The sequence below is a fragment of the Vipera ursinii genome (assembly GCF_947247035.1).
Source record: "Vipera ursinii genome assembly, chromosome: 2".
In the NCBI taxonomy this organism is placed as follows: domain Eukaryota; kingdom Metazoa; phylum Chordata; class Lepidosauria; order Squamata; family Viperidae; genus Vipera; species Vipera ursinii.
This window is the reverse complement of record NC_139513.1, coordinates 136366215-136392577: the sequence shown is the minus strand read 5'-3', so window position 1 is coordinate 136392577 and position 26363 is coordinate 136366215. Positions and strand designations below refer to the sequence as shown.

Below are 26363 nucleotides of genomic sequence, written 5' to 3'. Positions count from 1 at the left end.
GGAAGACCCACTGGGACATAAGCGGCAACTTACTGTGGGAAGGAAAATGTGTATTATTAATATAAAAATAATACCATGAGCATTGGTAAGTATACCTGCACTTTGCCATCTGCTCTATGATTATAAAATGTTGGGTGCATACTTCTCCTATAAAGTAGAAAGAGTTTGGGTTAGGGTTTTGGTCCCAGTGCTCATGTGTGTGTGTGTGTGTGTGTGTGTGCGCGCGTGCACACACACACACATGTATGCACATGTCTTCAAATCAGTTTTTGACCCCTCATGACTGACTGGACTAGTTCCTGCAGTTTTCTTGGCAAAATTTTTCAGAAGTGGTTTGTTTTCGCTTTCTTCCCAGAGTTGAGAGTGACTGGCCCAAGGTCACCCAGCTGGCTTTGTCCCTAAGGCAGAACTAGAACTCATTGGCTCCTGCTTTCTAGCCCGGTGCTTTAACCATACACCATACTGGGCCTTGGAGTACACTTATCAAGCCATCAAGCCTCTTTGGAGCTGCCCCGATTACCTGTTACTCTCTGGATGGGACATTTGGGCCACCCTTGTCTGGACCCAAGCAAACCTGTTGCCTGGAGGCGGTCCAGGTCTGGATGGGGAGAAACAGGCTTCGTCTCAATCCTGCCAAGACTGAGTGGCTTTGCGTACCGGCATCTCGGGCTAACCAAACTATCCCACCTTTAATGATGGGGGGTGAGGTGTTACCCCCCGTTGATAGGGCTCGCAACTTAGGCGTCCTCCTGGACTCACGGCTCAATTTTGAAGATCATATATGAACCGTGACTAGGGGAGCTTTTGCCCAGGTTCGCCTGGTGCGCCAGTTGCGACCCTACCTGGACCGAGATGCCCTACGCACAGTCACTCATACGCTCGTGACCTCCCGTTTAGACTATTGCAATGCTCTCTACATGGGGCTGCCCTTGAGGACCATTCGGAGACTACAACTGGTGCAGAATGTGGCCGCGGGAGTTGTGATGGGGGTTTCCCGATACTCCCATGTAACACCTCTACTCCATGAGCTGCATTGGCTTCCAGTTGCCCTCCGGGTGAGATTCAAAGTGCTGGTGATGACCTATAAAGCCCTAAATGGCTTGGGTCCGGGATATTTGAGGGAACACCTGCTGCCAGCATCAAGTTCCCTTCGTCCAGTGCGCTCGCAGAGGGAGGGTCTTCTCAGGGTGCCGCCAGTAAAAGATTGCCGGCGGATAACACCCAGGGGGAGGGCCTTTTCTGTGGGTGCGCCTGCCCTCTGGAACCAGCTGCCCGTGGAGCTCAGGACTGCCCCTGACCTACGCTCATTCCGCCGGGACCTGAAGACTTGGCTCTTTGAGCTCTCTGACCCAGGCTGAGAATTTTAACTGCGGTTTTATTTTCAGGGATAATTTAATCTTTTAATTCTCTTTTAACTTTGTATTTTATATTGGTGTGATTTTAAAATGCCCTGTAAACCGCCCTGAGTCCTTCGGGAAAGGGCGGTATATAAATCTAATAAAATAAAATAAAAATAAACGCGTGGCATGGTTGCATCCTTGACTGCATCTTATGAGCTCAAGGTGCTTCCTTCACAGGTTTTCCGGCACTTCCAATCTGTCATTCTTTGCTTCAATTTCTGGCCTGAAATCTAAGATGTTGGGGCTATCCTGTTAATAGTTAATAGCAGTAACTGAATGTTTTTATAGTGCTTCTGTCAGGTGCTCCAAGCATTCCTTCACAGGAATGCTGTACCGGTAACTGTTTTTTTCTTCTTCCCTTTTTCTAATTTCTGCCCTGTAAAGGTGGGGTGGGGAGCAGAAAGTGAGATGAAGAGACCTACATTGTTCCTGGGGGATTCTTGTTAGAGGAATAATTTTTGTGGGAATTTCCGTGTTCTTGGGCCCTTTTCTATGTCTTAACAATTATGCTATTTTCGTCATTAGAAGGCAGAGTTAAAAACAAAAACAGAATTGGGAAAACAAAGTAGAAGCAGTTGGAATGGAGAGGTATTCATGTAAAAGAATTACGGAGGTGTGTAAACATCAGGGTTGCATTTCAGGTTAGTTGGGTCAAGGCTACGTCTGTTTGTGCTTTTAATCTGTAAAGAAGCATAGTGGGTGGATAATTATTTACACGGCCATGCCTGTATCCCAGAGCACCACAATACCCAAACACTTCGTGGCCAAACTGAAATCATTGACTGCCTTGGCAGAACCAAAATAAAAAGTAGAAGTCCTAAAGATGACCCCAGTATTTGGCTCGGAGGGAGTCTGCGAATTGTTCTTATGGTTAGGAATGGAAGAAGTGCAGGACAGTTTTCACAACATGTCTTGCTATCCATTCAGTCTGTAGATCTTCCATTGAAAGCATAATTTGGAAAGAAAGAAAGCTCAGCCAGAAATCTGACTGAAATATCAAAAGCCAGACTTTGTATACAAGACATAAATGTACTCTGATTTGTTGATTTCAGTATCCTCATTTAGCTGGGTAACCTGTTGTTTTTTGATTGGTGGGAACAGGGTTGAAATGACACAACTTTAATGCTTTTTGGGTAGCTGTGATCTCAGAGATCTCCTGGAATAAAGATAAGATACAGGTATAAATCAAAGGGTGCCAGGAATCAGGTGTTTTCAGATGTAGAGAGGAGAATCCCGGATCAGTAATCCATGGTCTCTGCTGTGTTTTGTACTGTGGCCACAAGTGTCAAATAGCTGCAACCACATTTGTCCCACTCCCAGTAGAATTTTGTTTTAAAATACTGATTTTCCAGTTCCTATTGGTGAAGAAAATTCTTTGTTCACTCCCAAAGATTCACTCTATATTTGTTCCTGGTCCGATGAAGAGTGAACAGCTGGATACATAATGAAGTGTGTATTTGTAATATGCAACTTCCAAAGTAAAGCATACATCTGTCAGCAAATGAACATGCAAAGAGGAAGAGTTAATTGAAACAATAGAAGCTGAACAGGTGATATTTTTAGAATCTGTTAAAACATCTTTGGGGGCATCTACCTGTTTTATTTCACATAGATCGGTGTCAAACTGCCAGCCCACGGGCTGGATGCGTCATGCCAATGCCAGCAATGGAAAAAAAAGTCGTGATACGTCACAACATATCACATATACATTGTGAGTTTGACATCCCTGCCGAAGATGAAGGGATGAAAGAGTGTTGATTTAGTTGGAAAAAAGTGAAATAGAGGAATAGGAAGAATGATTGATCCTGCAGCAAAATGAAGTTACTAATTTCCTTTCTTTGCAGGTAATGAGGAAATGTGTTGATTATTGGACCTGAGTCCTCCACCTGAGAGACTTTGAGTCATCTACTGGGGAAATAGGGAGTGAGCTGTTGCTTCCTGCTATAGTAATTTGTTGATTGAGGTTTCTTGTCCAGATTTGCATTTTCTATACTTCAAGTTTCAACTCTTACCCACATTCTGTGACTTCATCCAAAGTGGTGAATGTTGATGATTTTAAAATAATACATGACTCCATTGTGTATAGCCTTGCCTGAAATATAAATTCACTTCTCAAAGAATCATAGAGATGGAAAAAGTCATTGAGGCCAATCTTTGCCTTGCTCAAGCCTATGATTGAACCTGTTAGGTTAATGGGGAGTCTACACTTTTCTGGATGATAAGCATTTCCAGTTCTGTTCTCTCTTCTTAGTTTTTTGCCCGTTGAGCATCCTTTTTGAACCTGTTTTAGTTCCCTGGGTCCTCCTTAAAATATTCGTAGTAATTTTGTTAAAAATTATAATTGAAATGATAAAAAAGCTAACAAATTAAAAAGAAAAAAAATGAATGTGCAGAAAACACAATAGAAAAAAACAGAAAGAAAAAATTTAAAAATATAATGAAAAATTATATAAAGAATTTCCTTTCATCACAGGTATAATTTTTTAGTAACTTATCATTTTTTCTTAAATACAATAAACGATCTCTTCTTTCCCTATCTCATCTCTTATCTGTAAATGAACCCTTAAAACTTCACTGTCTTGTGAAGGAGCAACTGCCTGGAACACTTGTGGGTGATCTCAAATCCTCTCCTACTTTGGAGAGGAATTACAAAGCGCTGGTCTATTTATCAGTTCTTCGTTCCATTGTGTTTGTCAGTTTGCCATTTCTTCTATGGAAATCTGAGTCCTCTTTAAAATGTGATGCCCAGAGCTGGACATAGAAGTTGAGATGATATCCCACCAGTGCAAAATAATCTATACTTCTACTGATGCGGTCTAAAATTGTATTTCCCTTTCTTGTAACCGTATCACATTTTAGTTCTAGATAATTCTCAACTTAGGCCACTTAGCAACCATACAGTTATGAAAGATCTGCACAGGGGTACTTACAATCTGGTTCTCATGGCCACCACCTCCTGAAGTCACATGACCGCTTTTCGGGGGGTTCAGCAACCAAACTGCATTTACAGCCATATGCAGCTTCTGTGGTCACCTGAAAATGTGTTTTATGATGTTTTGCCAAAAACCAGCATTTACCTTTGGTTTTCAGTAACACCAGCCCATAGCAAACAATTGGTTCACTTAATGGCCATGTTGTTCACTTAACAAATATGGATTTACTTAACAACCACAGTAAAAAAAGGCTCCATTATGGTTGTAAGTCAAAGATTACTTGTATTCAATTTATAAGCAACTACTATCCCAAGTTCCTGTAATATCTGTCATTTGATTTCTCTATATAAGTTAATTTTGTCCCTGTTAATTTTTTTAAAAGTCCATTTATCTCACCTATCCAGGTTGTTTTAAATTTTTTAAGTATCCTATTCAGTTTTGTGTCACTTGCAAATTTGATAAAGATTCTTTCCATGTCCTCGTCCAAATCGTAAGCATAAATATTGAATAATTCAGAATCCGAGATTGGACCTTGAGATATCATCACTAATATCCTATTCTAGTTTAATTAAATGCTACTGACAAGAATTTTTTGCAGGGTGGCTTTTGAGCCAGTTGTAAATCCATCAACCAGTCATTCCATCTAGTCCATACTTAATTAACTATTAAATAAAAAGTTATGAAGTACTTCCTGAATGCTTTGCTGAAGCAAGATATATTAATCCTAAGCATTTCCACCATCTAATACAGAAATTAAGACCTGAATCAAGCTGAACTTGTGTCTTCATGGACATGCTCATGTGGCAACATTATAGAATTTACTTGCCTCTGTTTTTTTCCAACCTAGCCTTACAGCCCTGTGACCCTTTGTGGCCTCCCGTCCAAGTAATAGTTTGATTCGGTGTTGCTCAGCTTTCTGAGATCATTCAAGGTGATGGTGCTATCACCTTGATCAGAATATGAGGCAAGGTTAGTTTGGCAAATCTTGTCCTTGACAAATCCTTATTGACCTGTGGCAATCAACTGTTTCAATGTACTTATGTTGTTGTTAACTGCGAAGTCGTGTCCGACCCATCGCGACCCTATGGACAACGTTCCTCCAGGCCTTCCTGTCCTCTACCACAATGTACTTATAGACCAGAGGTGTCAAACTCAATTTCATTGAGGGCCGCATCAGCATTGCGGTTGCCCTCAGGGGGCCGGGTGGGTATGGCCAGGGTGGGCGTGGCCTACTGGGTGGGCGTGGCTACAGCGCGTATGGCCTACTGGGCGGGTGTGGACAGCTCTACATCGTTGGCATCAAGGGTGCCTATGGGGGCCTGGGCAGGAGTGGGACAGATCTGAGGGTCTCTGGCAGGAGGAGGGTCTCTGGGCCAGGGCCAAGGCAGTGGGGTCCGTTCCTTCACTGTTTCCAGGATGGCTTCGCGGGCCACATGAAACCACTTCGCGGGCCGGATCCGGCCCCCGGGCCTTGTGTTTGACATGTCTGTTATAGACTGACATATTTACAGAATTATCTGCTCTAGAATCTTTCTATGTTAAGTAGATCCCTGGATTCTTCTTCTCCCCTTTTTGAAGGTAGGAATATTTGCCTTCCTCCATTTATTTCATTCTCCAGAAATTTTCAAACTTATCAGCAAGCTTCTTCAGCACCCTAGACTGCAATTCCTCTGGTCCTGGAGATTTAAGGTCATTCAAAGGATGTAGATGTTGCCTGATAATACTTCTGTCAATCTCAATTTTCAGTACTTGTCTTTCTTTCCACAATTGTCTGGTAAAGGATACACCTTCTCAAAGAAGATAGGGACGAATAGAATACAATTAGTGCAGGTTCGCATCCCACCAGGCTCAAGGTTGACTCAGCCTTCCATCCTTCCGAGGTAGGTAAAATGAGGACCCAGATTGTTGGGGGCAATTAAGCTGACTTTGTAATAATGCCGCTTGGGGGGGGGGCAAAAGCCCTAATAAGCAGGCATATACATAGAATGAAGGCTACTGCTAAGCTTGTAAGCCGCCCTGAGTCTTCGGAGAAGGGCGGGATATAAATGGAATTTTTTTTTAAAAAAATAATAGAGTTGGAGAGGACCTTGGAGGTCTTCTAGTCCACCTCCCTGCTCAAGCAGAAGACCTTATACAAGTGTTTGTCTAATCTCTCTTTAAAAACCTTCAGGGATGGAGCATTCACAACTTCTGAAGGCAACCTGTTCCACTGGTTAATTGTTCTCACTGACAGAAATTTTTTCCTTAATTCTAGGAGGAATTAAATAGGATACTTTCTTTGTGATCTATTGGATTTTGCTCTTTTCTGCAGTAGGTGACATATGTATTTCCTTTAAAGATCATTTTCACCAACTCAAGCTGAACTTTCCTGAAAGCATCTCTAAAATTCTGAGCTACCTAACTTTTCCTCTCCAATCCTAGACAATACACGTGAAAAGCCTTTCTGATCAAACAATTCATCCTTCAGCCAAACACTTTTCTACCACTCATTATGAAGTACAGCCCATCCTATACCAGTGGTCCACTATAACTCTCCTGTATAACCAATCATTAGTTTGCAATGGATGACAATACCGCCCAATTTCCCAGTTTTTTAAGCTTCTATCCAAGATCTTCAGATACCATGGCAACGTGTTAGCAGCTGTTCCTTGAAGTATCATTTGTCCTCACGTGGATTAGTAAAAAGAGATAATTGGAGATTATTCTGTCATTTTCCCGAGCTCTGCTCCAGGCAGACAGCACATTTCACAACCTGATGGGTCCACTTGGAAAACATTTGTTTCAAGTTACTATAGTAAAAACTTACTAACTGTTAGGACCAGGGCTTTTTTTCTCATAGAACGCTCAGAACGGAGTTCCAGCACCTTTTTTGGATGGAACCTTGTAGGGTAGGCAAGGCAGGTTGTACAACATGTGTGAGTTCCGGCACCGTTTTGTTTTACAAAAAAAGCACTGGTTAGGACTGTTCATTCTCTTACTGAAGGAACAACAGCATCCTCTCCACTCTTGAAGAAGTCCCCATTCTGTCTCCCGTTTCACAGTGTCTCTTTTTCCTCCTCTGAAAATCTCAGAACCTTTTTTCCCCCCAGTAACGAAATGCCAGTATCAATGGGAAATGTCATAAGGGATCTATGGAACCAGTGGGTTACAAATAGTTTCCTCTCCTCTCCTTTTTTGTTAAAGATATTTTTTTCTTTGTGATAGTTGAAGTAAACCCATTTTCCCTAAATCTGAAAAGTGGAACTGCAGACTGAAGCAATGAGAAAGTAAATTTTAAACACCGGTGTTTAAACAATTGTGTTTTTACACAACTTCTGTCAGTGATTTGACACACCCACTCAAGAGCCCAAAGTTATAATTATATTGTCAAAATATAAGTCGATTGTGACCTGCCAAATGAATCAAAACTGATTTAGTTATGTAACATTGGTCTTATATACTGCTTTAGTTGGGTTCAGCTCTCCAATGTTCAGAGAATAGATGAGGATATGTGGATCATAGTCGACTTCCCTCTAATGTGGAGGATTTTTAGTACTCGTATTCAAGCTTTTATGGACAGAGCCTTTTTTTTGTAAAATGCATGCAGAGTGCAAGTAAGTGAGACTGGCTATGTTCTTTCAGAATTCCCCATCGACTTTCCATATGCCAAGGAGATCACACCAGCCTTACTTTTGTGTGTGTGATTCCTTTGTGGAGCCATGTAGCTGATGGTGACTCACAAGATTTCAATAATCAGCTTTTCTAGCATTATTTTTTAAAAAAACATTGAAATGGCTGGGTCCTCTGACTTCTACATGTGAATCCTGTAGAATTAGAATTAGAATCAGATTGGTCTAGTGCAGGGGTAGGCAACCTCGGCTCTTTTATGACTCATGGACTTCAACTCCCAGAATTCCTGAGCCAGCTTGGCTGGCTCAGGAATTCTGGGAATTGAAGTCCATAAGTCATAAAAGAGCCGAGGTTGCCTACCCCTGGTCTAGTGGTTATGGTGCTGGCTTAGAAACCAGGAGACTGTGAGTTCTAGTCCCACCTGTGGCATGAAAATTGGCTGTGGGGCTTTGGCCCAGTCACTCACTCTCAGCCAACCCACCTCACAGGGTTGTTGTTATGGGAAAAAACAGGAGGAGGTAGGAGTATTAGGTATATTCGCTGCCTTGAGTTATTTATAAAAATAATAAAGGGGAATATAAATAACCCGGGGGGGGGGCGCGTAATGGCTCAATGGTTAAAGATGCTGAGCTTGTGCTTACCAGCTGGAAAGCTGACAGCCTAAGTTTGAGACCCAAGCACTATGTGACGGGGTGAGTTCCCGTCCTTGCTACAGCACCTGCCCAACTAGCAGTTCGGAAACTTGCAAAAGTGAGTAGCTAAATAGGTACCACTTTGGTGGGAAGGTAACAGCATTCTGTGCAGCTCTGTGCTGGCCACTTGACCATGGGAATGTTTTGGGACAACACTGGCTCCCTTGACTAAGAAATGGAGATGAGCACTGCCCCCTAGAGTCAGACAGGACTGGACAGGGGAAACCTTTACCTTTATAAATAAAATAAATAAAAAAATAAAATCCTGCGTTTCTGTGTAAGCTCTTGGAAGTGGCTCTTCTGGAGCTCAACCCTGGAGCCCTCCAATTCCCAGCGAAAATAGGGCCTACAAGAAGCAAAGCTTGGGCACATTTCCCAGCGTGGGTGACTTACCCAGTATTTCCAGTGGAGAATTGGGACACTTAATAGATCCGATGACAGGCTCTGAGAGGGCATTTTTAGTCAGAGTCTCTGATTCCTGTGTTTAGAGGAGGCTGCTGTTTCCAGCAATGGATTGTATGCATATTAGGAGAGCCATAATTTCCCTGTATCAGAGCGAACTCAGGTGTCCTTGCTTTGATAGGACAGAGACCCTGAACTTATGGCGAAGTCTTTGGTGGCTGGGGGAGGAGAAGTCAGTTCTTATCTCAGCCTGGGCAGAGACAAAACTGCTCTTTTTTCCCCCTCCACTGCTCAGCTCTGAGTCACGTCTGGGACTTGAATAGCGGCCCTGCAAAGGACTTGTCACTATGACAGGGGGACAAAACACAGTAGGCCTGGCTCTTAGCCCTCGCCAGCTTCCAAACCACTACTTGTCACTTCCTCCCCGCCCCCTCCAGCTCAAGCTCAGCATTGACTCAACCCCCCCCCCCCCCAAAAAAAAAACCCCAGGCTATCTGTGATTCTTTCTTTGTAATCCGTGTTTACATCATTGAGGCTTGCCATCCAGGGGAAAACAAAATAGGCATTTTGGCCTTAAATGCTTAGAGTTGTTCAGAATGGGGAATCCGAACAGGGATCCCAGTCTCCAAGGCTGATAAAGGAAAAGAGGGGAGGGGGACGACTGAGAGGTAGTAAACATTTCCTCCCTCCCTCTTTTCTTCCCACCCCTCTTTTTTGTACCCCCACTTCTTTGTACTGTTATCTCTTCAGGAAGTGCCTCCATATGTCTGGCAGTGGCCTCCCTCCCCGGCTGGAGCCACTGTCTGGATTAGAGAGAAGGGGGCTGCTGTGTGTGCAAAGTTGCCAGGGCTTTCTGATTCTCTGCTCTTTTGCCCATTGAGAGAGGAGGTTGCCAGCACAATGGACGAGGCCGGATGAGTCATTCATGCCTGGGAGTAAGAAATGGACTCTCAAAGGTGAGCTTCCCATATACAATACAGCATCTTCCTCCACAGTGCCAAGAGCATTCAACCTCAGCTTACCAAGAAAGTGTGTGTGTTTGTGTGTGTGTGTGTGTGTGTGTGTGTGTGTGTTAACAAATCCTCGCCTTACGGACACAGTTGAGCCCAAAATTTCTGAGGTGAAGCAAGACAGTTGTTAAGTGAGTTTTGCCCCACTTAATGACCTTCCTTGCCACAGTTCTTAAGTGAATCACTGCAGTTGTTAAGTTAGCAACATGGTTGTTAAGTGAATCTGGCTTCTTTATTGACTTGCTTGTCAGAAGCAAGCAAAAGATGATCACATGACCCTGGGACACTGCAACCATCATAAATATGAGTCAGTTGCCAAGTGCCCAAATTTTGATCATATGGCCATGGAGATGTGCAATAGTTGTAAGTGTGAAAAATGGTCATAAGTCACTTTTTTCAAGTGCTGTAACTTTTGAACAGTCACTAAACAAATTGTTGGGGCATCAACTGAAGGGATTCAGTTGCATCATTTTGAAAACTAGTGTGTTTTCAAAATGAGCGTTACAGCTAGTTCTTGCTTGCTTGACCAACTCTTGGCTGCAAGAGCAAGGCATTATTTACAACCTGGTGCACTTCACAGGATCCCTGATGCAGCTGTCTTGCTAAAGCAAGCTCTGGTAGATCTGGCTGCTGCTTGGAGGTGAGACTAACTGGAATATTTATGTATGCTGCTTTTCATGGGTTCTGTGAAAGAAAAAAGGGGGCTATTAATATGCAAAATAAAGTCCAGGCTTTCCAAGGAGGTGCCAGTTGCTATAGTGGCACCTCAAGGACTATAACATGAGAAAGGATAATGATAATTTTCATTTTCTAATAAACAAAGGCATTCTATATTTTTGCTGTAGAATGTCTTGACAGCCTTCCCTGACACTTTGTTGTTGCCTTGGCCATAAGGGTGCTAGGAACTGAGGTTAAACTCATCTGGAGGACACCACATTGTGGAAGTCAACAGTGTTAAACTAACTGAAGGCAAAAGGATATTTTACCAGGTGCACTTTTTCTTCTCTTGTAGCACCCTTAGATACAGCTTAGATACGTTCTCCTGCATAATGGACAAATCTTTGGGGTGCCCATTTTCATTTCCGAAATGCTGGGACAGGGATAAGGAACCTGTAGCCCATCAGACAATGACTCTCGGCATCCCTCACCACTGGTCATGATGGTTGGCGCTTAGGACAGTTGTAGTTCAGGGACATCAGGCGTCTTACTGCTACCCACACCTGCCCTAGGGCAGAGGTGTCCAACCCTTGTCAACCTTGCACTGAAACTTACGGTAGATGGATTTCTTTCATGAGTTTATCAGCTGTGCTAACCTTCGGCAGTGCAGGGACTGTTGAATCCATTGTGTATGATTTCCTGGATTGGTTAGATGGCATTAAAATCCAAGTCAGGTCTCCTTGTGTAGGTCCTCAAAGGTTACACTCCCCAACCCACCCCCCCCAGCATGCAAATTGGGTGATTGTTGTGCAGCTGCCTGACAGCCCTGGGGGTTCATTGCATTGCAATGTAGTAGAATATGCCCCACAAAATAGAAAGGAGGGTTGGGGGCAAAACCCAAGAAGCCAGTGCCTCTGCAGGGGTGGGTGGATGGGGGGGTGGGTAGAGGAGAGAGTCCTTTCAGAGCAGATCCACTTCTATTTCTCCACTTCTATTTCTCCATGTAGCCTTGAGGCTAGATTTTTTATGTCCTTGCTAGGAACAGGCCTCCAGCTCCATCCACCTTCCCAAGGATAATCGACCCGTTGTTGTCCAGCCAGGACATTGCCTAAAGCAGCTTCTTCAGAACAGAGCAGTCCCATCCAAGGACAATGCAACCCCTGTGACTGTACTTCCCGCCCTTTTCAGATCTGGCAGGGGTTTTTGTCTCCACACCCAAGAGGCCTGATTCTTCTGTGAACGCTTGGACCCTCTGGATGATTCATGGGGTGAAAAAGATCTGATTTATGAGAGTTGCCAGAACTGATTTTAAATGATTGAGTGGACTTTTAATCTGCCTCTCAAGCCAAATTCATCAAGCGGGATCAGTCTTCTAACTTGACTAGAGATGCATCAGAGAAGCAGTTAACCACTGAACAAGAAGTGGTGATCTTCTAGAATTTTCTGAACTACAAAGTCAGGGTAGTGCAAGGGTAAAAGTGGCAGGCTGGCACCAGGAACACCTAGCCATTCAAGCTCACCACTTTGGGCCAGTTAATTTCTCTTAGCCAAGTGGTCGCTATAGAGAGAAATGGGAAAGCTGAGCTTCTTATCAACAACAATAACAATAAGATATGCCAGCATCCTTTCTGACTCTCCTGTCTGGGGCTGCCAGGAGTTGCGTTGTAGCAACATCTGGAAGGCCCATTGCTTCCCCCCCCCATGCTCAAGAATTCAGTGTTGTCATTTCTAGACCACAACTGTATCTCTTTGTCCTCGTCCCCATGATTGGGAAGGTTGTGGTACATGTTTGGAAAGACAAATCCTGTTGTGTTCTGGGTACCAACCAACCGTCTGAATGTCACTCACTGTAAACTCCTGTTTGGCTGAGACTTTTGGTTGAGCCGGTTGGTTGGTGGGTTGTGCCACACTTGGCAAAAGAACCTGCCCAGCCAGTTTGGTGGTGTGTCAGTTTGGAGGCGATAGGAGGAGAAAGCTTATGGGCTTAGGAAGGTTTACATTTAACTCTCCTAAACTTCATAGATATTAAGCAATGTACACACCCAAGATGGGGCCTTTAATAGGGCAAAATATAGCTGCAATTCAATAGTGGCAAGCCTAGCATTACCCCCTAGCTTTATTACCTTAGCTTTATTAATTTCTAGAGATCCCTTTTTATGAATTGAATTGCTATCTTGATTGTGTGGAAATAAATCCACTGAACTTAATAGAGCTTGCTTCTGAGTGTAAACAAAGTTCTCCATTTGTTAGTTGAAGAACAGGAAATAAGCAAGATATTATATGTATACTGTACATTTATCTCCTAGAATTTATTTTCTAAGTGTTGAAGAGTACAGCTTTTATTATTCAATGACAGGGGTAAAATATTTTTACTACGTCTATCACTGAAATTGCTTTGCACCTGCAAACTATTTATTTACTGTATTTGGGTTTTTTTTGGACCAATAGCTTATTTGTTACATTTGTTTGCCAGTCATTCCCAGCACTAGGATCAGAGTTCAACCAATGAAGCGATTGGAAGATTTAGACCAAACAAAAGAACACTTTTTTACACAGTATATAATGAACATGTGAAGTTTGTTTCCACAAGAAATAGTAATGGACACTATTTATGGATGGGTTTAAAAGGAGATTGACTAAATCCACAGAGGACAATTGTTTAAAGGGCTATGAGTCTTGAAATGTCAGTCTTCAAGAGACTGACATAGTTTTAGCTACATGTTCTAGTCCCAGTTTTGGGGGGAAAGAATGCAGGAGCCTGTTCTAGAATTCATTGCTCTTTGGTATTTCTCTCTCCTGAGAGCAGAAACATTTAATCTTAAATAATTTTGGTGGAGCCTGTAGACGAGAGGCTGCAAATTGGATGTTTGTTTGGAAATGCTGGATGTTCAAGTTCTTCTTGTGTCTTCATATCCATCATATGCACTGACTACAGTTTCAATTATATGATTACTGTTTTTCACTCATCTTAATGTCCCAACCCAATACTTACTCTTCTGAAATTTTGAAAGGTCCCTCCCCTGAAGTGCCTTTCTGATGTAACTATTTTTCATATTGATTGCCAAGGTACAAAATAGGAGTTCTGAGTGGCTGTCTTGGGGTGGAGCTACTTATCAAAAGCTGGTAGGGAAAGTTGCAAATGAACCAGTTGCCAAGTAGCCTAAGCATGATTATATGACTCTGGGGATGTTGTGGCGGTTGCAACTATAAGGACCTATGGTACATCTGCTTGTTCGGCATCATCATAACTTCAAATATTTGCTGAATGAATCATCACTAAATGAGGAGTACCTGCATGCTTTATTATCATATGTCAACTTCTGCCAGTACTTCTGTAACAGAGAAATTATGACAATCTTAGTAGGACATACCGTAGTTCTTTATGGAAACAGTTCTGGAGAAGATAGAAATAGACCAGTTTCTTCCTTCTTAGCAGGAAATCCAGCAGATTGATTATGTGCCATCAAGTCAGTTTTGATTCTTAGCTATCACATAAATAGATTTTCTCCATGATGACCTGTCTCTAACCTGGTCCTTCAGCTCTCCTAATGGTGTACTCATGACCACAGTTACTCAGTCCATCCGCTTTATTGCTTAGTTGCCCTCTTCTCTTTCCTTCCACATTCCTATCATTAAAGCTTTTGCCAGAAAGCTGAGTCTTTGTGTCTGAAATAGGATAATTTGAGCCTGTCATTTGTGCCTCAAGAGAATTCTGGGTTGATTTATTCAATGATCCATTGATCTGGTTTTTTTTGGCTGTCCAGGATATTCTCATGAGTTTTTTCTAAGAGTTTTTCTAAGAGTTCAACGGCGTCAATACTCTTCTTAACCTATTTCTTTAAAGTCCAACTTTTGCTTTTGTAAAGTGTCACACCGCAGCATTTGAATATCTTTTCCAAGTGCTGCTTTATCAAGTGCTGGTCTGCAGCATATTTCTTGTCTAAGCTGTATTCATTGAAATCTCACTTCACCTATTTATTTCTAAAATTTATTAACCACCCATCTGAGATTTCGTCCCAAAAAACAGTTGTGAAACTAAGCAGGAAGCTTTCCAAATTTATTTGCCATTCTGTTTGTTTACTACATATATTGGCTGATACTCTTCCCTTAATGGCTATGAGAACTTTACAAAAAACAACATCCAGGGATGCAGGTAATCTATTAATACAGAAATAGCTTGTTTGTTACTCAGATCACCCAATCTACAGATTAGAGACAAATGCAAAATAATGGCCAGCAAGATGGGGCGTGTGCTCAGCCTGAGAAATTTGTTTCACTCCAAGAACAATTCTGTTCACAGAGAAATCTATCCTCTTTCCTTCTGCCAAGTTTTCTAGATTTTAAATTTGGGTAAGAGAAAAGGCTTTTGTTTCTGCTGCTACTGGGAAATCTTTGCTGACCTACTGTGCAGCTGTATGCAGCAGGCCAAAATTTGTTGCAATTCCCATTACTTGTGTAAAGATATATTAGAAATGACAGAGGGTTGATGCAAATTCCATAATTTGGGACAATTTGCATCATGACATCATGATACAAATGGCATAAATACTTGCAAATGATGGAATTTGCATTGTTTATTTCATCATGTCGATTTACTCTTCCCCAAAAATTGTGTTTTCTCCCTCCCTATTAGTTCATTATAGTGAGGTGTCACTACTGAGGATTTCTGGAGGGGTTACAATAAACTGCTGTTGACATTGTGCTTTAATCCAGTCTAGCCAAAGATGGGCTCCCCACCCTCTAGATATTCATCCAGTATTTATATGCAGGACCTGATTCAAGAATCTGTAGTGCTTGTGCATAAGAAATAGGAGGTGAGGTATGCATTTAAAGCCTGTTCTCCTTGGTTACTTATTAACTCTGAGTCAGTGCACTCATGGAAAACAAGGAGTGGGTCAAAGCTCCCTTAACCTATCATCTGTGACCAGAGTGTGGACCTGCAAATGCCAAATACTCAAGATTGTACCTCTGTTTTTAGAGCAAAATAATCCAGTCCTGAACCTTCACCAATGACTTCTCTGCTCTGTTTTAATATGTCTGCATCCAAATTGGCCTCTCTTTCCCCTTTGCCGGTAAACATGATTCAGCACAATAAAACTCAGCCCATTACAAATTAATCAATATTGAAACAGCTTTGTAAGTCTTAGTCATAGTACTCCACCTGTCTTCATAGATTCTTTTAATTAAAAAGGCACATGAGTTTAAAGAATCTGGCTTTAAAAACTTCAGTTACTCTACAATGGTGTCTTTGGGCCTCACAGACCTTATGCCAGAAACATCTGGGGGAAGGTTGCCAAAAAAAGGCAAAATGGCAGTGGCAGCAGTGCAATTTAAGCCTGTCTCTTTATATCTGCATGCAACATCACAACATGTACAACATGGGGAGGACTGTGATGACACTGCTGGGTCTGCCATCTTGATTTTTCTAACCTTCCCAGTAGATGTTGCTCTTTTCGGAGAAGAGTAACATAATAGAAGGCTGTAGCTACTGCTTTGTTTGAAAGTGTACCTATTTGTCTGGAAATAAATAAAAGCAAGTTAAGGGGTTGGGAACAGCTGAGGGGGAGGTGTCCAGGAGCAACTATTTTATTCGCCTTCTTCTGAACAAGCATTTTATGAGTGAGTGATCCACAGCAGCACTTATTTGGTGTGGTTGCTTCAAACAGGCTCTCAAACTTTAAAATGGCCTTCCTGACTCACACAAACTGGAGAAATTATCTTTGCTTTTTTGTAGTTTGGTGTACTACGTGTACCTCACCAATTTGGGTTTGTTCAACCAATTGTGGTTGTGTGGTTGTGTGGTAGTGTGTTCTGCAACACAGGCTATTATATTTGGGGTGGCAGAGTTAACCCTGTTACCCTTTGGAAACGTTTTCATCTGATAAACTATAGTGTTAGGTACTTGAGTGCTGGACCATTCACCCAATGAGAAAGGAGCATCTTATCTGTGCTCTCAGGGTAAGTGGCTGACTTCATACATCAAGTGCTTTGCTTGGTTTCAAGTTGCTGCAGTGCATAATTCTGGCCATTATGGTTTGAAAGAGAGCCACTTTGGTCTAGTGTAGGGGTAGGCAATCTTGGCTCTTTTATGACTCGTGGACTTCAGCTCCCAGAATTCCTGAGCCACCTTGGCTCTTTTATGACTCGTGGACTTCAGCTCCCAGAATTCCTGAGCCACCTTGGCTCTTTTATGACTCGTGGACTTCAGCTCCCAAAATTCCTGAGCCACCTTGGCTCTTTTATGACTTGTGGACTTCAGCTCCCAGATTTCCTGAGCCAGCATGGCTCAGGAATTCTGGGAGATGAAGTCCACGAGTCATAAAAGAGCCAAGGTTGCCTGCACCTGGCCTAGTGGTTAAGGCATCAGGCTAGAGAGTGGGAAACCATGAGTTCAAGTTCTGCCTTACCCATGAAAGCCGGCTGGGTGACTTTGGGCCAGTCACTCTCTCTCTAACTTGTTCTGGGGGAAGGTGTATTGGATCTGTTTGCCCTCTTGACATTTGTAGAAAAGAAAAAAGCATTTCTTCTTCAGGAATGCAGGATAAATAGAAATCCTAGCTTATAGCCTATATGAATCCAGCAGGTACAAATAGTCCTCAAGTTATGACAACAATTGAGCCCAAAATTTATGTTGCTAAGTGAAACATTTGTTAATGACTTTTCCCCATTTTACAACTTTTCTTTCCACAGTGGTTAAGTGAATCATTGCATTTGTTAAGTTAGTAACACAGTTGTTAAGTGAATCTGGATTCCCCATTGACTTTGCTTGCCAGAAAGTTGCAAAAGCTGATCACATGATCCCAGGACATTGCCACTGTCATAAATATGAACCACTTGCCAAGCGTTTGAATTTTGATCATGTGACCACGGGAAATGCTACAACGATCATAAGTAACTTTTTCCAGTGCCGTTGTAACTTTGAACGGTCGCTAAATGAACTGCTGTAAGTCGAGGACTACCTGTAATCCTTTTTAATTTTTTGGAATCTTACTTTTCTAGTCTAGTGTTCCGATCTCTGTGGTAGATAGAGGAAGTAGCCAATTAGGTTTTGCTTGCTTGTTTATTCAATTAATATTTATATGCTGCTTCCTGTTACTGTAAATCTCAAAGTGGACTTTGTGTTTTCAAGTAATTAGATCAAAAAGGGGCTGATTGTGATCTCATCAAGCATCCTAATTCCTTATGGTTTCAGCCTCATCACACCCTTCCTCTTGCAATGTGGTTAATCTGTACTACTTAAATTGTGGGAAGATCCTGACTGTTTATTTACCTGCATGAATGTGCAGATGCTCACAATTTTTATTCATGCTTGTCATTTAGGACTGGTTGAGTTTGATCAGAGCTACTCACCTTGGTGTCCTAGGAAGTAGGACACCAGGGTGGCAGTTTTCTACCCCTTTCTATGCTTTTGGTAGGACCTGTTTGTCATCCAGTAGAGCAGCATTTTCCAACTTTGCACCTCTAAGTAGGTAGAGTCTGCGGATTTTAAACATTCCTAGTTAGCATTCAAGATCTTGAAACTCAGAGGCCTTATTGTAAAAGTGAATTATAAATCTATGCTCTACATTGAGGGGATGACAATTCTTTCTTGATGTGTGAACCTAAAATATTTTGGCTTTCCTAAGAAACACTGAGCTTCTTCTGATTGGTTGGGACTTTCCTACCCTTCAGGGTAAATGTTTAGATGTTAGGGAGAGGGAAGAGTTAATAATAGTTTATAAGTGGGAAAAGGAGAAAGAGGAAGAAGAAGAGGAAGAAGAAGGAGGACAGGTACAGAATAAGCAGTACCTGGCTGGACAGTAGTGCCTGTGAAGGGATCTAGGTGTGCTAGTGAACCACCACGTAAGTATGGGTCAGCAGGGTGGTACAGCTGCCAAAAAAAGCCAGCACAGTCCTAGATTGCAACATCAGATAGTATAGCTCTGTATTGCACTAGTGTAGGAGTAGGCAACCTCGGCTCTTTTATGACTCATGGACTTCAACTCCCAGAGTTCCTGAGTCAGCTATGCTCAGGAATTCTGGGAGTTGAAGTCCATGAGTCATAAAAGAGCCGAGGTTGCCTACCCCTGCACTAGTGAGACCACATTTGGAATATCCTGTCCAGTTCTGCGCTCCAGTTGCCACAACACAAAAAAGATGCTGAAGTCCTGGAAAGAGTGCAGAGAAGAGCAACAAAGATGCTAAGGGGTCTGGAGACTAAATTGTGTGTTAAACGGTGAAGGGATCTGGTACATTTAGCCTACGAAAGGAAGGCTTAAGGGAGACATGATACTTGAAAGGCTGTCACAGGGAAGAGAGCCTTGGTTTATTCTCCATAGCATCTAGGGCAGGACAAGCAGCGATGGGTGGAAGCTCATCAGAGGGAGATCCAACCTGGAAATAGGGAGGAATATTCTGATAGTGCAAGCAATTAATATGTGGAACAGCTTGCCTCCCGGAGTTGTGCATGCTCCATCAATGGAGATTTTCAAGAAACGACTAGACAACCATTTGTCCGAGATGGTATAAGCACTCCTGCCTTGAGTAGGGGGTTGGACTAGAAGACCTCCAAGATCCCTTCCAGCCCTATGATTCTATGAACAATGGAGAATATAAAATGCTCTAGTTAGTACATCACACACCTGAAATTTCTCTTTGGATATTAGCCAGCATGACTATCCTTCTGAGGAATTCACAGGTAGATGCCTATCTCTAATGATAATAGTTCCGAGAAAGAAGCAAAAAATTGAATTTGGAAGAGGATGCCATACATCAACATAGTTGTTTGATGTTGCTCTTACTAGGTTTTGTTACCTCGTCTGATATTTCTCACCATGGATTACGGATTATGGCTCCATTTCTTACATAATTTTGTTTTGTGTATCCCTGTTCCTCTACCCTGGAAGCATTGTAATAGAGTCCTTGAGGACTCTTAAGGGCAATAATTTCTCTGTTTCTCAGCTGTTCTGGTTCCAATACAAAATGTATCTGAGATTGATCCAGGCTATTTTCACTGTAGATTTATTCCCAGTCTTTCATTTCTTGCAATTCCTGCTGCCAGAGTCAAAACTGACCAGAGTTTGTACTGTCTGCTGTCTTTTTCCCCCCATGACTTGAAATGAAATTGCCTTGAAATGGAAGCTCCCCATCAATAGAAACTATAGGGACATTATGAGATTTTTCTCAGTTGCAAGTCCTTGGTCGTGATGCCACTGGATCACCTAAGAACTAAGAACTTATGCCATCTCAAAATTGGGACAACACCTTTGTCTAGTGACCCCTCTTTGAAGACTGACTCTAATGTCTAATCATCCTCCCTTGTTGCTGAAGAATTTTTCAAATAGTAACACAGGAAAAGATAACAATAGCACCTTCATAAAAATCTAGATGGAACCCATGACAGTGAAACTGACCTCAGACTGATACAGGGTAAATATATACCCATCAAGACTGATACTTTGATTAATTTGAAAGAATAGCACCCTGTAAGGCAGGGGTGTCAAACTCAATTTCATTGAGGGCCGCATCAGCATTGCGGTTGCCCTCAGGGGGCCGGGTGGGTATGGCCAGGGTGGGCATGGCCTACTGGGTGGGCGTGGCTAGAGTACGTATGTCCTACTGGGTGGGCGTGGCCAGCTCTACATCGTTCGCATCAAGGGTGCCTATGGGGGCCTGGGCAGGAGTGGGACAGATCTGAGGGTCTCTGGCAGAAGGAGGGTCTCTGGGCCAGGGCCAAGGCAGTGGGGGCCGTTCCCTCACTGTTTCCAGGATGGCTTCGTGGGCCACATGAAACCACTTCGCGGGCCGGATATGGCCCCCGGGCCTTGTGTTTGACATGTCTGCTGTAAGGACTTAGAACTTGGCCTGGAGCACCTTATCCGCGCCATTTCTGATGTTTAGTTGTGCCGTGCTCTGCTGGACATGGTTGTTCAAAGCAGAAAGTGATGATATCTGGATGACTTGGCTTTTCATGGTGGAGACTATTACAGAAAAAGCACTGAACTGGTGAGCTTCATAAATGATTTATGCATTCCCTTTCTCTTTTCCTTGCAGTTTGTGCAGGCACCCAAAACGAACTCAGTGTGACAGGAGATGCCCAGCAACGGTATCAGACTCTATACAAAATGTACAACAACTGTGAGATCGTCATGGGCAACCTGGAGATAGTGCTTATTGGACAAAACCAGGATCTTTCTTTCCTGCAGGTAACTAGATGTGGTGGAGGACTTAATAGATTTTCCTTTTTTTAGCAGGTGTGAAACTAGCGTAGAAAATTCTCTGTGGGAATCTTGGCTTCCTCCATCTACATTCAGAAGGCTGAAGTTATCTACTCCAACTTTGTTTCTATTAATGATTGTACATAGATATGACAAATGATGGCCATGCTCTCATTTACTCCTGGCAGATTAAAAAAAAATCCAGTGATAGTCTACATTTCACTTTGTTACATTTTCCAAGAATATTCTTATTAAAATGGATAGATTGCAGAGCAAAACCAGGAAATGCTTACATATCCATTCCATTGTGTCCTGTCATTTCTTTCCCTTCAAAAACCTGAATCATGAGAGACTAATGATTGTCAACAATTTAAATAATTTATCCCAGTGAAATGCTAAATTTATTCATCCTAAAGAGTAAACACATTTAGGATTAATGCTTCAATATATATGTTTTGAGGTCAGTATCAACAATTTCAGTGGACCTTAGATTATGGCTTATTCAACAAAGTAACATTTTTGACAGATAGCTTCAGATATTGGAAGGAAGCCTAGTTTGATTAAAAAAGAAAAAAAAGGGGGGGATTTTGCTTGGTTGAGAAGAACATAGAATGTGTTGGTAGTAGCTGGCTAAAAATGTCTCTGTTGGGGATATTTGTTTTCAATTTGTGATTGAGGCAATGGAGGTTTGGAATTATACTCAGAGAAACGGCTGCAAAGGTGACATACCCATCACTAAATAGCTATATGGTAACATTTAATCTAGACCGAGCCTGCCTATGGAATGTGGACTCCATGGCATCACAAGTTGAAAAGACAAATGGAGCTAAATGATCAAAGTGAATTCTCCGTCCTTTCAATGGCACAATAATCTGTCAACTATTAACCCAGTGGGTGTTTTCAGAAATCTCAGAGGTCCCATTCCTTACCCATACAATAATCTGGGCTTTCTGAACAGTATTATCTGAAGTTAGCCAACCCCTGACTCCAAAACTGGCACACAGCTAACTAAAGACCTCACCATCTGGTGATAATCACCATGCAATATGGTAGCTGGCTGAAAGAGAATTGGTTACATATATGGCTGATAGGCCTGTTACTGTCTCAGTTATAACAACTTATTGTCAAGCCCTGATGTTTACATATTATGTATATCTTGGTATGTTCAGGATAATAGTAGATTTTCTGGAATTATTTATTTATTTTACTTCGGATTTTGTATTTTTCAAGAAGATGAAGTAAATACTTTTAAGTTTTACTTATTTCTTGGAGACTTCATGGACTCCCCGCCCCCCCCATACACATATCTACCCAGACACGTGTGTGTACACACAGACAGACAGACATGAGTTAAATGCATCTCTTTACATCTACATTTCTGGATGAAGGCTGAAATTTAAGGAGAAACAAATAATAACTAATGAAATGAGAAAGGGGATGATGGTGGAGGAGATACAAGCAGCCTGAAAATTATTTCCCTAAACACAAACTTTTCTCAAAAAAGCAGGAAATTTATTTCAGTATCTTTGACAATCAAGGCAGCTGATGTGAATAAAACAACAACATATACATCAAAACACCACAACTAAAATATAGAACTGTGAATATAAATGTAAGAAATTGTAGCAGGACCTAACAAACAATGAGAAATACAATTTTTTTTTCTGAAAATGCAATGAATATTGCAAAGAACTAGTGTGCAGCAAAAGAACTATGAAAGTAAATGTTTAGTATACATTTACATGTTATATGGAATATCTATGGAGATTCTTAATCATCCAGGTCATGGTTATTCCAAAGGTGCTTTTTTCAAAAGGGAACTGTACTTCCTTTGTTTTGCTTGAAGATGTTTTGCTTCTCGGAATTGAAGAAGCTTCTGGAATGAGTAGTAAAACATCTTCAAGCAAAACAAAGGAAGTCCAGTTGACTTTTTGGGGGAAAAAAGCATCTTTGGGTTATAAAGAATATTTAAGTTTTGAGATATGGATTACATCCAAATAACATATACTATCTGCTATGGAGTCTACCTGAAAGCAGGGCATGGAAATTTTTTTGCCTACTTCCCACATATTTTTTGCTAATTATACTGGTTCTCAGACATAGCTGGCTGGGAAAAAATTAAAAATGGATGGTGATAGCTTTCCAAGATCTACCCCTCCTTCCTGTTTGGCACATTTCAATCAGAAATCACTCCCCCTGCTGATTTAGTGCTCCTTGGCAATGATTTCTATTTGAAGATGTGAGTCTGCTTAGCTTCACTCTACTCATTGATCCTTTCTGCTAACTATTGTAGTTTGTCAGAACTGGGTCCAAACTTTTGCAGAGCTCTGTGATGCCAATGGAGCTACTATGATATCAAATAGAGCTTTTTAGGCTGCCATCCATTGAGGAAGAACAGGGGGAAACCAATTACAATCACATGCATTTTCCTCTTCCATTAAGTCACAGCATCTTAAGATGGCATCTATTTTACTTGGGAGCCTGATTGATTAACAAAATGACTAGCCACACATTTGACAGTCAATACATGCAGTAAATGTTGTGATAGTTTTCCCCAGATTGCTGCATTTCTGACAATTCCCAGCCAGTATGGCAAATAATCTCTGAAGGGTATGCTTGATATTTAAGTCTGGCTGAGTTATGATGTCTTTTGTGATTTTATTTCATTCTTCCTAGACTATCCGAGAAGTGACCGGCTATGTTTTGATCGCCATGAATGTCTTCACTTACCTGCCATTGCAGAACCTCCGCATGATACGTGGGACCCAGTACTACGAAGAAAAGTATGCCCTCTATGTGGTCCTCAACTATGAAAAAAATGTTACACATGCTCTACACCAAATGGGCTTCAATCAGCTCACAGGTAAGATGAGGATGGAGTTTGGGCTCCAGGCAAACCAGACTTTGTTCCTGTACATGTGAAGCAATTTCCTTATGCAGGCTTGTTGAATATCAGTGGTGTATATACAGTCAACATAGGGGAGGTAATTGCTTCATGGTCCTCAAGCACACAAGCATTTGTCTAGAGCAGGGGTAGGCAACCTCAGCTCTTTTATGACTCATGGACTTCAACTCCCAGAATTCCTAAGTCAGCATAGCTGACTCAGGAATTCTGGGAGTTGAAGTCCATGAGTCATAAAAGAGCCGAGGTTGCCTACCCCTGGTCTAGAGTGTCACAATCAGTGAGAACCAAGTGGCAACAGGCAACAAGTAAGAGAGGTGACCTCTAGATGGCAGCAAAGAGTTGCAGAAAATTCTCGCTCTTTGCTACTATCTAGTGATCCTTTGGAGTTTTGCAGCCCCAATCAGGCAGTACCTAGTATTGATGCAACGTGCTGACACTGCTCCACCCATACAGTGTGTCCTGAAGTAACACTGCTGCTGTTCCTGCCTAAGGGCAGCTTCTGGGCACAGGCCCAGAGTCCTAGAACAAGTGTAGCCACTAGGTAATTTAAGTAATGACTGATGGTGGGATGACATTTGTGAGGCTTGTCTTGAAAAGTGCTTGAGAAGGGAGCCCAAAATGAGTTATTTTCCTCCCTGATGAAAAGAATTCTTATACCAGAAAGAAGGAACGTGTGAAGGGCACTGTGCTCTCCAATATTCTGAACACATGATACATCTTAATAAAGTGTTATGAGGAATACCTCATAGTTAGTAAGAAGGAGGAGGAAAAGGATGAAGAAGAAAAGGGCTCACTACATTGATCTGGCTTCCTACTTCCCATGATGGCAGCCAAGAGCTGCCATACATAGCCTTCTAGCATATTTATTCCTAACAAATTTAGCACCCTACTTCTGAGCCTGGAGATCTAGCCTAGCCACTATCAGTGAATTTGCCTGATCACCTTTTAGATAGAAAGCCACCATATGCTCTTACAACAGCATGTTCAATCAATTAATTCTGGATTGTTTAAGGAGGTCGATCTAACTGCGTAACTTTGAATGCTGATATTATGAGAGGAAGAGAAAAAGCGGGTTCCCTCTCCACCATCATATTTTAGAATGAAAAGTATCATTTGGACAATATTCCTGGTCTTGCCAAAGGCATAGCCAGGAGCCATTTAGATAAAGTGAGTTGTTGCATGCTAAAGAGAAGCCTACAATTTGTCAGGATTAAAATTCCATTTGCCTCTGATACCTTGATTAAAGCCAACAGCAGGTGAATAGTTGTTAGGCTTGTGATTATAAAAGATGTGTATAATCAGACACGTGGATCTTAAAGGTAAATGGTGAGAAGATCTATAGGCTGCATGTTATCAAGCAGATAACAGAAGCCCTGTATTGTAGTAGTTAAGACTTGTTCTGAGAGGATGATAAAGCAGTCTTGTGGATAATGTCTGTGGAGATTCTCAGTCATGCAGGTCATGATTGTCCACTAGGCCGAAAGGTGCTTTTTCAAAAGGCAACTGGGCTTTCTTTGTTTTTCCTTGAAGATGTTTTCCTTGTCATCCAAGAAGCTTCTTGGATGAGAAGTGAAACATCTTCAAGGAAAAATAGAAAAAGTCCAGTTGCCTTTTGAAAAACCACCTTTGAGCCTAGTGCAGGGGTAGGCAACCTTGGCTCTTTTATGACTCGTAGAATTCAATTCCCAGAATTCCTGAGCCAGCCATGCTGGCTCAGGAATTCTGGGAGTTGAAGTCCATGAATCATAAAAGAGCCAAGGTTGCCTACCCCTGGCCTAGTGCAGGGTTTTTCAACCTTTTCACCCATTGTACCACTTTTAGGATATGACAGCATTCGAGTACCATCTATTGCCTAGCAAGGTGTCAAAAACCTGATGACCAAAAAAAAAAAAAAGGAAAAAAGTGATGAAGTACAGGTAGTCCTTGACTTACAACAGTTTGCTTAGTGACTGTTGGAAGTTACAATGGCACTGAAAAAAGTGCCCCCCAAGCCACAGATGAGCAAGATACCTGCCTGCCTGCCTGGTGGCGCTCTTCCTCCTGTTTGAGGTTTTCATTGTTGTGAGTATTTCTGTTGAGGATTGGCAGTGGGGGTGGGGTGGGGTGGTGTTTGGTTTTTATTCCCTCCCCCCCCCCCGTCTGCTGGGTGGTTGCAGCAGATTTTGGTCACTTCACATGACCCTGGGACACTGTGACCGTCATAAATATGAATCAGTTGCCAAGCATCTGAATGTAAATCACAAGACCGTGGAGATGCTGCAACATTCCAGCTGATCGGCGCTTCTTCTGGGCTCAGCAGAAATGCCGGGATCAGTGCTGAGCTCCAGCTGGAGCCTGGCACTGATCCTGGCGCTTCCACTGAGCCCTGACAGCCCTGTAGCTCCAGCCATCTCTTGCTCAGGCTTGTGCGGTGCTGCCACTGGTTCAGCTCATTCCCCTCCCCTGCTACCACTTTTCTAGGATGGTCACGTACCACCTGCCAGGTGCCAATATACCACAGGTGGTACCCGTACCACTGGTTGAAAAGCCCTGGCCTAGTGGATAATGTTAATCATGGAA

General features: G+C 42.2%; 1 protein-coding gene across 2 annotated transcripts in view; it reads left to right on the top strand.

The window, feature by feature from the left end:
* ERBB3 (erb-b2 receptor tyrosine kinase 3) overlaps positions 1–26363 on the top strand; it is a 111279-nt gene that overhangs the window by 35567 nt on the left and 49349 nt on the right. The window contains exons 1-3 of one of the 2 annotated variants that reach the window (XM_083355433.1): positions 9933–9992; positions 20736–20887; positions 23576–23762. In XM_083355433.1, the coding sequence (XP_083211559.1) occupies positions 9962–9992; positions 20736–20887; positions 23576–23762 (370 nt within the window). In that variant the 5' untranslated portion in view covers positions 9933–9961. Of the gene's footprint in view, positions 1–9932; positions 9993–20735; positions 20888–23575; positions 23763–26363 lie in introns of those variants that run through there. The other variant, XM_083355432.1, reaches the window with a different exon arrangement.